The 13,982-nt window shown below is 36.6% G+C and overlaps 1 protein-coding gene across 2 annotated transcripts in view; it reads left to right on the forward strand.

Moving 5' to 3' along the window:
• The window catches only part of MAN2A1 (mannosidase alpha class 2A member 1), a 128,045-nt gene that overhangs the window by 38,349 nt on the left and 75,714 nt on the right, over window positions 1–13,982 (forward strand). For both annotated transcript variants that reach the window (XM_080371225.1, XM_080371224.1), the window contains exons 6-9: window positions 1,188–1,361; window positions 3,991–4,177; window positions 8,828–9,005; window positions 13,101–13,303. In XM_080371225.1, the coding sequence (XP_080227351.1) occupies window positions 1,188–1,361; window positions 3,991–4,177; window positions 8,828–9,005; window positions 13,101–13,303 (742 nt within the window). The remainder of the gene's footprint in view (window positions 1–1,187; window positions 1,362–3,990; window positions 4,178–8,827; window positions 9,006–13,100; window positions 13,304–13,982) is intronic.

A 13,982-nucleotide genomic window follows, 5' to 3' on the forward strand; every position in this document is an offset into this window, starting at 1 on the left:
ATTTAAACAATTTTACATATATTTTTGTCTTGATTAAAAATGTGCATAATATTAATGTAATAACATGTAACATTAGATCGGGCTAAATTGTACATCACATGTCTGGTATTACAGTTTCAGGTTGCCATTTCTGTCTTCTGAAAACCATTACAAAAGCCTTAAAATGACTTAAAAATTTATATTCCTTTCATGTGTTTGCATCTGTTCTGCAGGCTATTTATTCATTAGGTTCTCTTATGCAAGGCTTTCAAAAAATTAAATATGAGATTTAGTAGTAGTTGTATCAGTAGTAGATATAAAACTTGAACGCATTATAATGTTAGAATTGTTCATATTAAAAAAGAAAAAGAAAAAAGGCAGACTAATTTGTTTTTGAAACTGACTTGTACAGAGATTTAATAATAAGTTAACATAATAACTTCATCCAATTAACTGAAATTATTTTGAAAAGCTGTTTCACTCTGTTTTTCTTAGATGGCAATATCCATAAACACAGCTTAACATAATTAAGAGATGGGGATAGGGAAGGCCTAATAAAAGGGTAATGCATTCCTTACTGTTTTTTTGGTAAGACAGTAAGTGTGTGCCTAAGGAAGTATATTGAAGAATCGGTTAAACAAGTTAGGTACACCACCTTTATTTGTTAATAAGTTCAGTGAGAAGACAGTATTAATCAACATGAATCTAATGACTGCTGACCAAATAAATCAAAAGAAAAGTTAGTTCCAAAGCTAACAGAAGTTCACATTATTTAAATGACAGTGAAAATTCAACAAGCTACTTCAATCCATCTCTATCTTCACTTTCTTTTAGCTTTCCTTTCCAATTGTAACATCTGTAAACTACATAAAGTGAAAAAGGTGTATTTCATTATGATTGCATATAAAGATGTTTGAGGCACAATTGAAATAGTGGAACAACATATAATACTAATCTCAGGTTTTTCATGTTGTTAGAATGGCTTGCCTCTAAGACATTTGATTTTTATTTTGTTGTTGGGTTTTTTAATTGTTTAATTCTAGTTTGTTAATTTCACAGTGTGTTTTGCAGGATGCTTAATATTCAACTGTATATTTTAATTTCTCTTATTGGAAATTTTATCTTTAAAGCTCTGATTTAAATACATTGGTCTTGTTTTCTTTGAGTGAAACTTAAGACTTTCTTCCCTTTTCACTTCTTGTCAACAGGAGTAAAACCAAAGTCTGGTTGGGCAATTGATCCTTTCGGGCATTCACCAACAATGGCATACCTTCTGAAACGCGCAGGATTTTTTAATATGCTGATACAGAGAGTTCATTACTCAGTTAAAAAACATTTTGCAACACAGAAGACTCTAGAATTTTTTTGGAGACAGAACTGGGGTATGTGTTTTTCCTTTATGTCCATTTATTTGTTAATTTACTTAGGTAAGAGATGGAGAGAACTTATTTAAGTACTATGGAAATCTTTACATAACAAGTTGTTTAGAGAAGTTAGCCTAGATTGAGAACTTTGGAATTGCAGTTCTGTTTAAAGAAAAACCAAACATTTTTCATCTATGTTAAATTTTGGGGATGATTTTTTAAATTTATTTTCTTTTTAGTAACAGAAAGGGGTCATGAGTACCTGTGTGTTAGCAAAGCGGTTAAGTGTAAAATCTGTATTACTGCTGTTGTTCATCTGATCTTTCTATTTCTACACTTTCAGATGTGCTTTTACTTTCTCTTACTTTCCTCTCCCATGTTCCTTACAATTACATATCAAAAAAGTAAATGGGGTGGAATATTCTTTTTCCTTTTTTCACTTCTTTGTTTTCTTCCTCCTGCTTCTCCTATGCGTCAATAATATGGAGAAAAGGAAGGAACGTTTCTCTTGGAGATTAAAAAAAAAGGCCAAAAGTGAATATTTGAAAATGGAGAGATCTCTCATGTCCTTCTAAGGAAAAAAACTTTCAAGCACTTGGTTTTCCTCAGTGGGTGTGACAAGTTAGTGTCATTAGTTGCAGTAGCATTCTGTGTACTTGAAATTTGTAGGTTATCTTTAGTTAGAGATGAAAAATTTTCACCATTTAAATTTTCTATGAAATTCTCATCTAAAACCATGTTCTTACAATAAATATAACTGCTTTTTTATATTCTTTATAGACTGTAGTGTCTGAAAGTTTTCTCGGGTAATGTCGTGACTATACTGATGTCTTTATAAATGAATGTACTTCTCTATATGAATACTGTGTTTTGATTTGTACTGTAGCAGCATTCCAGGAAACTGTATGATGAATGTATGTAGCTGAGGTTTTGGCCTTTCTTTTTTTTAAAGTAAGCTAATGTGTCACTGCCTTATCAATACAGGGTCAAACAAACCTATTTAATACTTAATATTGAAAGGTGGTGGTGATTTTGAAGCTTTTCAATTCCTCTGTGTTTTTAATTGGAAATTGTAGGAAGGAGGGTATTCAGAGAAACCAATCTACTGTGCAAGTGAACTGGACTTGAGGAAGACATGCCACTGTGAAAGAACCTGTCCAGTACTGACACTTCAGAGATTTTTCCTTGAACATTGGTGTATGCCACTCAGTGTACAGAACACTTACCTGACAGGCCTTTTTCCTGAATATTGCATATGTAAATTACACGTATGATATGGTCTAGTGTTTGGGCTTCAAAAGAAGGCTTTTCAAAATGGATCACATCAGAGATCACTGTACACTCTATAATACTTACATGTGGTACCTGAGATAGAGAACGGTACTTGAAAAGTAAATGCATGTATTTATGGAATATCGCCTTTTCTGGTAATAATTAAGTAGTAGTAAAATAGGAGGTTTTAAACAAAAGGCCTGTATTTGAACTGTGAAGACTTGTGCTGTTAGGGTTTTGAAGAGTATTTTTATGCGTATTGTTGACATACTTATGAGCCAGGTTCTGTGGCACATCTACAAGATTCATCCCCTTTTTTCAACATAAAATTACTTGAGGTTGTTAGTGCCAGAAATAGGTGATCAGCATTTTGAGGTTTTACCACAGGGGTCCTCAAACTACGGCCCACAGGCTGGATACGCCCCCCAGGGTCCTCAATCCGGCCCCCGGTATTTACAGACCCCCCTGCCCCGTCCCCCCACCGGGGGTTGGGGGGGGAAACCAAGCAGCCGCAGATGGCTGCCTACCACTGCATCCGTGTGCCGGCCCCCTGGTTAAAAAGTTTGAAGACCCCTGTTTTACCAGATAGGTAAACTTAGGTAAAAGTAATTTTACTTACCAGATAAAGTAAACTTCTCTTAAGTTCTGAGAACTCCAGGTTCTCTTTAAAGATAAATATTGAAAGACCTTTTGACACTTGACAAAAAGTGTGTAGATCTCTGTTCCTGGTGAGTTAAAGTTTAGGGACTGGACTCACTAGGTGGAAAAGTTAAGATGGCAAAGATAGTCTCAGAATTGTGTAGAATTCTATGTAATTCTATATACAAGCACATTGAATCTATCTACGAGCATGTAGAATTGTACTCTTAATGTACTTAAGTTACATGTTCAAGAAATTAAAGTATTGTTAAAGCCTACTGATTCAAATGTGCTAATTAAGTAATGACAGCTAGGTGGTTGGGTTTTGGTTTGGGGTGGTTTTTTTTGGGGGGTATTTGGTTTGTTTGGGGGGGGGCATTATTTGTTTGTTACTGTTTCACTCAAAGTATAGAAGACATGTTTTGTTCACTCCCAAATTCTGGAAATAATGATATTTATCTGGTAAAAAAAAACCCTAATACTTGGTTCCTGTCTTTCCCAATCAGCTAGTGCTTGACTGGAACATTCCCATCTTGGCTATATCTCTGTTTATGTAAGGTAATCTCTTTATGTGTAAGGTACATATAAAGGTAGACTTGAAGTATGGCTAGTCAAGGAATTGTCCTGGTCTGATATTTTTAGTACAATTCTGGCATTCAGAACATGGAAATGATTTAGTTTTGGCAAATCACAAGAGGGTTTATTTTAAAGCTCTGCTCTGTGTATTTACTTCCAGATTTGGGATCCAGTACAGATATCCTTTGTCATATGATGCCTTTCTATAGCTATGATGTTCCTCATACTTGTGGTCCAGACCCGAAAATCTGCTGCCAGTTTGATTTCAAACGTCTTCCTGGAGGAAGAGTAAGCTGTCCCTGGAGAGTTCCACCAGAAGCCATTCATGCTGGAAATGTTCAGCACAGGTACAGATTTGACACGTTCTGCAAGGGGAGAACTTAAAAAAAAAATAATGCTGGTCAAAGATGACACCTAGGATAGCTTTATGAATTTATATAGTACTTAAAATAAACTCATTGTAGGAAAATAATACCTATTACTTAATCTCATGTTTGCTTTTAAGTTCAGAAAGTAATTTGAAGATAGGTTTTAATGAAGATGCATTAATTTTTTTCTTTTCATGATACATGAGTCTATTATTCTCTCTGAAAGCTAGGCAGAACATAGTCATCTGTTTGGTTATAATCATGTTATTGGTTTGCTGTAGCTTTTGCAAATTTTATGAATAGAAAGTGAGCTGTCTTCTGCAAGTGGAAGACTTCAGGGACATCATGCTGTAGTATGCTGCAACAGTAAACAGTGAGATACTTTGCATGGCTATCCTTCAACACTTGGCATTTTGTGGCCTAGGTTTCCTTTGTTTTTTCCTTTGCTAAAGTTTTGAAGTGATGTGATGATAATGCATTTTTTATCTACATATCATCTGCATGTCCTTTTTCTGTGTTTGAATTTGCTAAGCATCTTGAAAATATCACTTTGTCAGTAAAATTCAGTTACAAAATTTTATTGAAGATAAATCCAAAATAAAACAGAATACATCTCAATTGTCATGTTTTAAGGTAGAAATTGGAATGATGCTAGGAAACAGTAATTTTCTTTGGAAGTAGAACAATGAAAGTTGAAGGTGACAAAAGAGTAGAGCTAATAGAAGAACCTTTGACACACCCAGTGCTTATCAAATGTGAAGGAAAGCTCACATCTTTAAATCAAAGTTATAAAAAGAAAAATCTTGAATATGTATTCCAGTTAGCTGAGACAAATACTTGTAGAAGAGTTACAGCTTGTTTAACAGATACCTGGAACACACAGGCTATAAACATAATGTAAAGAGCCTGCTCATAATATTTTGTAGGGTTTTTGGGTTTTAGTTAGATTTTAATTTATCCCTGCACTTCCAAGATGTAAACTTTGCATAACAATCTAAATTAGATCTTGTGAAAGAAATGGAACTTTCACTATGTCGTAGGAAATAAAAAAAATAGTAAAATAAATGGACAGGTACACTGAATGTATGATCAGGTTGAAGAGATCATCATGCCAATATGGTCTCTGAAACTTAATCTTTTGCATCAACTTTTGCTAGATAAAACCAGTTTTAGTGTTTTAACAGGGAGCTGAAACTACAGTGTAGTAGATAATACCTAAGGGAAAAGTAAAACTCGGACATGCTCATTAAGTTGGAAGCCTGGATTATCACATTTGGAACACTGGGAAGAACATAACTGTACTTTGTAGTTTCGAATAAATCCACTAAAACATAGTAGTGATTTGCTGGAGAATGCTAAAAAGTCTATTTTACGAAAAAGAAAAAGTTGGAATATGGTAGACAATCAAAAACTTCTCCAATCTAGTTTCTGTAACAACAGAAGTTTTACAGTTGTTGTGATGAGATGTGTGAGATGCAGATGTAGTTGGAAAATCTGGCTTCATATCATGAGCTTTCCAAGATTAAAGTTTTCTAGCACACTAATCTGTGTCTCATATCTGATTGTTTTGTTTTTTAAGACTGGAAAAATACAGGAGATCTATACTACATGGGTCTGAGAAAAGTTTTTAATATACACTTGATAAATTTAGAGGCAAGGTTTAGATCACTGACCTTTTTTCAATGCTAAAGCTGCAATAAAATTAATCAAATCTTGATTGTTTTTGATTAATTATTGATTAACAGATCTTGAATAGTCAGACAGGACTGTTGCTTTTTGTTTCAATACTGTTATGGTTGTAATACTGAAGAGATGTTCAATTGAAAACTAGTAAATAGAAAAACAAGTAAAATAGACTACTAGCTGTTGGATTTATCATTGCCTTGCCATTTTAGTTGTGACTTGGGAGGAAGGAATGAAAAAGCAGCTGTCGTGGTTTAACCCTGGTCAGCAACTAAGCCCTGGGCAGCCACTCACTCACTCACTGCCCGCACAGTGGGATGGGGGAGAGGACTGGAAGAGTAAAAGTGAGAAAACTTGTGGGTTGAGATAGAGACAGTTTAATAAGTAAAACAAAAGCCGTGCACACAAACAAAGCAGACCAAGGAATTCATTCACCGCTTCCCATGGGCAGGCAGGTGCTCAGCCATCCCCAGGACAGCCGGGCTTCATCCCATGTAACAGTTACTTGGGAAAACCAATGCCATAATGCCAAACGTTCTTCCCTTCCTTCTTCTTCCCCCAGCTTTATCTGTTGAGCGTGATGTCCCGTGGTGTGGAATATCCCTTTGGGCAGCCCAGGCCAGCTGTCCCGGCTGTGTCCCCTCCCAGCTCCCCGTGCCCCCCCAGCGGCACCTGCTGCGAAGAAGAAGGTTAACTCTGTCCCAGCTGAAACCAGGACAGCACCCTAACTGAAAGCCTGTACTTCATAACAGCTTAGGTTATAAAGTTTGCTGTTGTGCTTGCCCTGTTTTGCAGCTGCATCCTTGTCCATACATTCAAATGCTGAAGTTCTAGCTTTTCATGCTAGCAAGAAAAAACAGCTTGTTTATTTTCCTTGAATGGGAATGAATTGCTAGAGAAAGCATAGCTTTTTTTTGGTGGTATGTCTCTCTGCCGTGCATGGAAATAGGCAAGAATCTGTACTGCAGGTTATGTGCTTCAGAGGAGTAGAAAATGGACTTTTCCTTTCGCGCCCTACTGTTACAAGAGCCCAATTTTACCCTCCAGCTTTTCTCTTTTTGGTTGGTCCGGTTGCACAACATGCAACTGATGTTTAGAATTACATTGCTGATGTGACATTGGTGGCTGATGTTTGTGTTTGCTACCTCAAGAATGTAATTTCACCCTCTTGGGGTTTTCATCATTTGTGAAAGGCCTTAAGCGTTCAGTGATAATCTGAAAGCTTCCCAAAGAAAGGTGAAAAACATTCTTGATGCTGTTACAGAGAATGTTGATACACTTCATTGTTGCCCACTGAGAGTGGAGTTAGGGTGTCTCGTAACATTGAGAACTACATAATGCATCTTGTGTACAATTGCAAGAACTTTTGATTGTAAGTAACAAACCTCATTTTTTTAAACCAATAAAGTGGAGTTGCTGCTGATAGGCTATATCCATAATTGTGGTGCTACAGAAAGTTTGGCATGACTGATCTCTTTGGTTTTTTAAAAATTTTTGTTCAGGTAGGCATAATAACATATATCAAAATTTATCTAATACTATCTTCCTTGGTGACCAGAAGGGGAAAGTGTTGGTGAGATTCAGTGGACTCTGGGTTTTTGTTTCCTCCAGAAGTATTTTTAACCTTTAGCAAATTCTGTCTGGGGCTTTAATGCTGACTCTTTGTTGCTCCTTTATGAAATAGTGATTTAAGAAGTTATTCGACAGAAACCTAAAAGGATATACCTTACTTGAGACATCTAATTTTTCTCTGGTGTTTTTACAGTTGAAACTGGTTTGCAATGGAGGGAGATCTTGCTGTCCCCTCAAAAACACTAACAATCCTACAGTTATGAATATGTGAAGAAAGGGGGAACAGCAACACTGATTAATTCTGTGTAGCTATGGAAAGAAACTAGAGGAGGACTTCGAAGAGAGATGTCAAAATCAATTACCCTGTTAACTGTAACCTTTTTTGAAGTCCTGTATTTTTCAAGAAGCTCTAAAATAAAGTATGTTTCCAACCATAGGCTGTGCGTGGAAAATTTGCAATTTTACCTTCTAAGAAGCCAGCCTTAACTCAGTCTTGTGTTGTGCCAATTGTTCTGTTGTATGGAGAGGAAGTCTTTATGTTTGAATGGGCAACCTGTTGAAAGTCATGGGAAATGTTGACTCAATCATAAATACTTGGTAATCTGAACTATAAATCAAACTGAGACTAAGAGAGGAGGGTAAGCCACAACTAAAGATGTTGTCGTGCCCTTATCTCCCTCCAGAATACAGTCAGACCTTGTGTTTGCTCAATACTTTTATGATCTGATAAACAAATAAACCCTGACTTGCTGCTAAAAGAAATACTGGTTTCAAATATATTGGACTAGTTACAATTCTCAAATAAATGTTTATGTAACAGATCTTAAAGAGTATGAGTTGAAAGTAGATTTTGGTAGACCATTTATTAAAAATTTGCAAGACTGGAGTTCCTCAACGATTAATTTATGGGCATTTTTTCTGTCAAGGACATGAAGATATGAAGCAAAGTATCCAAGGGAATTACCAGAGGGGATGAGAAGAACTTGCTTATTAGTGTAAATAAGGGCTGCAGAGGATTAGGATTGTTATCTAAATATAAAGCAGGTAAACATGATTTAAACTGAAGGTTAGTTTTGGCACAGAAACAAATTGACGCAGACTGCCCTACTATTTGAGATGGAGCTTGATAAATGTATTGAAGGATTTAATTAGCATAGTGTTTGCAACAACAGTAGATTGAATGTGTGGTGTTCCAGTGGGGGGATTTGCATCCAACTTTTTGTTACACAATGAAGTAGCAGAGTTTCATATGTCTTGTTTAGAGTCACCCTAATGCACAATTTGATGTCTAAGAATTGTTTTGTCAAATGCTGACCTTTATTCTTTTGTTTTCTAAATTGCTTCCCCTCCCTGCCCCCGCCTCACCCCTCCAAGGGCTTGGATTATTTTAGATCAATACAGAAAGAAGTCAAAGCTCTTCCGTACTAAAGTCCTGTTGGCTCCACTAGGGGATGATTTTCGCTATGCTGAGAGCTCAGAATGGGATCAGCAGTACCAGAATTATCAAAAGCTGTTTGATTATATGAATTCTCAACCTGAGTGGCATGTTAAGGTAAATACACTTTTTCTGGTTTGTGGAGAAAACCCTGTTTCTTATTATTTTGAGATTCTTCATGGAAAAAAAAAAAAAAAAAAAAAAAGTGGTTTATTCTTGTTCTTTTTTTTTTTTTTGGTTGTTTTATTAACTGGCGCTTTGTATATTAATAGCAAATTGGTTTGTCTTGGCAGATTATTTTTTTTACCTTTACCACCTCCTCTCTCTTGAAAACAAAATCTTGCTATTAATACTGTCTACTTGAAAACTATAAATGGTATGCAAACCAAATTATTTCAGATAACAGCTAATAGGTTTGATTATTTTCTTAGTACTCTTGTTTTCACAGGCTTCAGGCACTGTTATTTAAGGCTCGAAGGCTTTGTTACTTAAAATTATTGTATTTTGTTGTTAGAAGTTCAAGCAACTTGTGTTGCTTGCTTTGAGTCTTGGTTTTATGTCCAAAACCAAGGAAAAAGTCCTAAGAGGCGCTGTGGCTGTCACATGTTGAATACAACAAAATCTAAGAGATTGACCTGGCTACAAAAGAGGTGAATATACTAACAGAATTATCAGATGAGATATCACTTTAAATCATTAATTATGTTTGAGTATTAATATACACGTTCATACATTCTAATGTATAATCTGAGTACTTCAGAGACTTCTTGCACTATTAGATGTTCTCTGTGCTTAGGCACCTTTTCATCACCTCTCAGCATGGGAATACAAAATAGGGAGACCAGAACCTTGGTTTTTCTTGAGTATCATGAGGGAGCTCTATTGCTGCTTTCACATTTAAGCTTTTGAAACCTAGCCTGGTCTCTTTCATATATTGTTTGAATGTGCATCTTTTTTCCTCACTTTTTCTGAGACCTCCACTGTTCCTCTAACTGCAGATTTGAATAGTGCCTGTAGTGTATTAGTTCCTCCTGCAGACTGCTGGACTTGTATTCTGCACAATGGACTCGTATTCTGCACAATTCATACTCTTATGGTATAAAACCATAAGAAAGATAATCTTTTGGGATCACAGCTTGTCTGAGAGCTGGATTTTGCATGTTTCCTATGAGATATGAGTGACAGGATGTATGTGAATGCCTGCTCTGTTTTAGTGGAGTGAGGTGGACCTGGAGAGTACTCTTAAATTGTGATTTAAAAGCTTGCTGCTATCACCAGCTTTACTCCACTCAAAAATGGATGTAGTGTGCAGGGAGTTACTCTTTGGATATGAATAGCACCATACTTGCTGTAGTCTCCATTCCTACTAACCTGGGGTGGATGATTTCTTCTTCAGGGTGAAAACTCAAGGCTCTAGCTCTGAGGTCATTCTTCAAGGGCCACTTCTGTCCTGAGGCAGCTGAAAGATCCTTAACTGAAAGGTTCTGCTTAGCCCATTGTCAAGGAGCTAGAAGTCTATTTCATTAGGTCTGGCTTGCCCACTTGGATTAATGTCTTGGGAATCACACCAGTCCTTTGGGCCCTCATAAAAGTATCCAATTCTTTTTCTGGTAATTAATACCCAAACAAAAAGATACTGAGTCCTCTGATTCAGCCACTTCATACCTAGGGCACTTGGCTCAGCTGGAGCGCTGTTGGCACTGTTGGAGTGTGTCTCTTAAGTTTTATTTATTTAGCTGGGGTTTTTCTGTCTCTCTTTGGTGTGTGTTTTTGGGGGTGGGCGTTTGCTTGTTTGTTTTCGGGTTTTTGTTAGTTGTGGGAGGTTTTTTTGTGTTGCTTTGTTTGTTAAAACTGATGTCATTTATCCTTGGAAATAGAAGTTCAGGTGGAGAATTTCACATTCTGCTGCATTTCCCCCAGTGGACTGTAACTCCATGCTCAGCTTCCTGAGAACATAGATTGTATAAAGGAGGAAGAAACGTGAACTCTTCAAGTGCTAAGAATGCTTAGGATATTACTACTTACACAAGGGACTGCCTGCTCTTCCTTTCTGATCTTTGGAGAGGTTTACCCTTTCAGACAAATCTGAGATGTTTATCTGGTGCATATGTCTGTTAGCATTGAGATTGTCATGCCAGCAACTATTTTATGGTCCTAAAAGTATGTGGTAGATTACTATAAAAGATACCAATTTTGCTTTCAGGGAGTTTAATCTCCCATTTGGAGATGTCTTTCACATCAATTACGCACAAATTAAGCTGAGACTTTTTTATATGCCAATAGAAGAGTCTACCTGGTTGTTTCACTGTTTCCACTTACCTGACATTAGACTAAAGTTTTCTTTGACTTTGCTGGTTCCTCTGGTGGGGTTTTCTTTCTCTGAAGTAATCCAGCATACTGAAGGGAGGTCACCTGTACCTGATTTCTCTTGGTCCATTGATACTTTTTTATCTTCTCAATTCTGGTTTGTGGGTGTCAGTGATAGCGAGGGAAAAGGCCAGGTGTCCTGGAAGTGCCTGATAAGGCAAGGATCGCTAATATTGGCATTTCTGTGGCAGTGTTTCTTTGTCTGCTTTACTGCCATTCAAAGTGGTAAGTTACCATACTGTAAACACCTAAAAGATTCTGCCATCTTCTGAATGATTTTGAAGAGTGAATAGTCTTTGTTTTGTTTTTTTTTAAGTGTTGAAACAGCATATCCTTGTTCTCACAGTGATAGTCCTTATAGTCCAAGTCACTTTTAAAAGAATTGTATAAAAAGCTTGTTTTGTGGTGTTGTAAATTGTGGCATGCTACTTTTTATGCTTGTTGCTAAAAACACCCACCCACCCTCTCCCCAAAGTGACAATTTAAATTTGAAGAATTATCATTAATATTTCTGATGAGGATACTTGTGGTAGTGTGATCCTCTGTGCTGTTCCCATTTCCATTGTTTTTCAAGTCATTCAAAATCCAGTTTGCACACGTATGCCTTTAACAACATCTCTCAATGTTGGCAACATTGATGTCAATCCATCTCCCTTTTTATTTTCTCCCTTTTTCTGTACCCACAAGCTTGAGGTTATCTTTTCTTGACCTACCCTGTAAGGGGCTGTTATTCTGTTACTTGTCTGAACTTTTAAAAAATGACCAGAAGATATGTATTTGTTGTACTCCCATGAGTTACACCTCTAAACATAATTTATTTGTATGTAGTTTTAAGAAAGAGCTTTTGAAAGCAAATACTTACTTTTTAATCAACAGTCATCTTGTGTTAAGCATATGTTAGGGTTCTAGAGCACAAGAAAGTTAATTTTGAAAACATGGGATTAAGACAATAATGCTTTTGTTGTATTACATTAAGTTTCTTACTTAGTTCAGACATTTGCTTACATAATATTGAGGTACTACTTAGCTCATTTATTAGAGACTTGGTCATAAAACATGGAAGAATGCTTTGCTTATTTGTTGAGATTTAGCTTATATTTTTAGATAGCTTTTATTTCTATAGTATAAATCACTATTTCATGAATCATAGAATGGTTTGGGTTGGAAGGGACCTTTAAAGGCCATCTAGTTCAACCTCCCTGCAATGATCGGGGACATTTTCAACTAGATCAGGTTGCTCAGAAGCCTGTCCAGCCTGACCTTGAAAGTTTCTGAGGATGGGGCTTCTACCACCTCTTTGGACAACCTGCCAGTGTTTTGCCACCCTCATCTTAAAAACTTTCTTCCTTATACCTGGTCTAAATCTACCGTCTTTTAGTTTAAAACCGTCACCCCTTGTCGTATCGCTACAGGCCCTACTAAAAAGCCTGTCCCCATCTTTCTTTTAAAGCCTCTTGCAAGTATTAGAAGGCTGCAATAAGATCTCCCCAGAGCCTTCTCTGCTCCAGGCTGAACAACCCCTCTCTCTCAGCCTTTCTGCATAGCAAGAGTGCTCCAGCCCTTTGGTCATTTTTGTGGCCCACCTGTGGACCTACTCCAACAGGTCCATGTCTTCCTTGTTCTGAATCGAAAGGAAGTTGAAATGGTTTTGAACAAGCTATTCAGCTAGTGTGAAAAGTGTGCAGGGAAACTTTAAAGCTCTTTAGGATAGGTTTTCTGCTATGATTCTGGTGGAAGACTGGCATATTTTTGAAATGTGTATGAAACCAAGCATATTAATTTTCTTCATATGTCTAATTAAAGAAAATGGAACTATGTTACATTTTAATTTTAATTTTCATTCAGGCCCAGTTTGGAACTTTGTCAGACTACTTTGAAGCTCTGCGCAAAGAAAGCAATTTGGGTGAAAAGAGCAGCAATTCATTTTTCCCTGTTTTAAGTGGAGACTTCTTCACCTATGCAGACAGAGATCATCATTACTGGAGTGGGTACTTTACATCGCGACCTTTCTATAAACGACTGGATAGAGTCCTGGAATCCTACTTACGGTAAATACTGCCATCCAGTAAATTCATAACATGCCTTGGTGCAGGGGAGAGATCAGCATTTAAGTACTCTAAATTTGTTGGACAGACAGAAAAGTTATTTTGAAATGCACAGTTTAAGTTTGCTTGCAATAAGGATAGCCTAAGTGGCCTCCAAATTTAGTTTCTGTTACAAGGATTAGTTGTTGTATCTGGTTGGTATTTTTTTAGTAAATGCACATAAATGCAATGATTTTTTTTTTTTCAATCTAAACAAGCAAGTTCTAAAATACTATCCAAGTGATCAGCAAATCCTGATTCCATGAAAAATAGTATTTAGTGTGCTTTTTATTTCTGTATCAGATTTGGGCAGCAGTCAGATCAGTCTGTCATTATGGCTATACTGTACTCTTCTAGAGAAAAATATGAAGGTGCAAATTTTACAAGGGTTGTTAGAGGCAGTTGAGAAATAGTCAGGAATATTGTGCACCGAGTGTCCTCAGATTGTAAGGTACTGCTCTGCAGGAAAGTGTTTCCATCTTCTTTAAAGAAAAAATTATTGCTGAATTTTGGTAATAGAGTATTTAAGTGGTTCTCCCTTGTAGCAGCTGTAGATAAGACACATTGTAAAATTATTTAACTGTATTTTAAGGCTCCAGAAAGAACTGAGACAGATGTAGATGAGATAAACCTGGGCCATTTC

Source organism: Falco punctatus (assembly GCF_963210335.1).
Source record: "Falco punctatus genome assembly, chromosome: Z".
NCBI lineage: Eukaryota > Metazoa > Chordata > Aves > Falconiformes > Falconidae > Falco > Falco punctatus.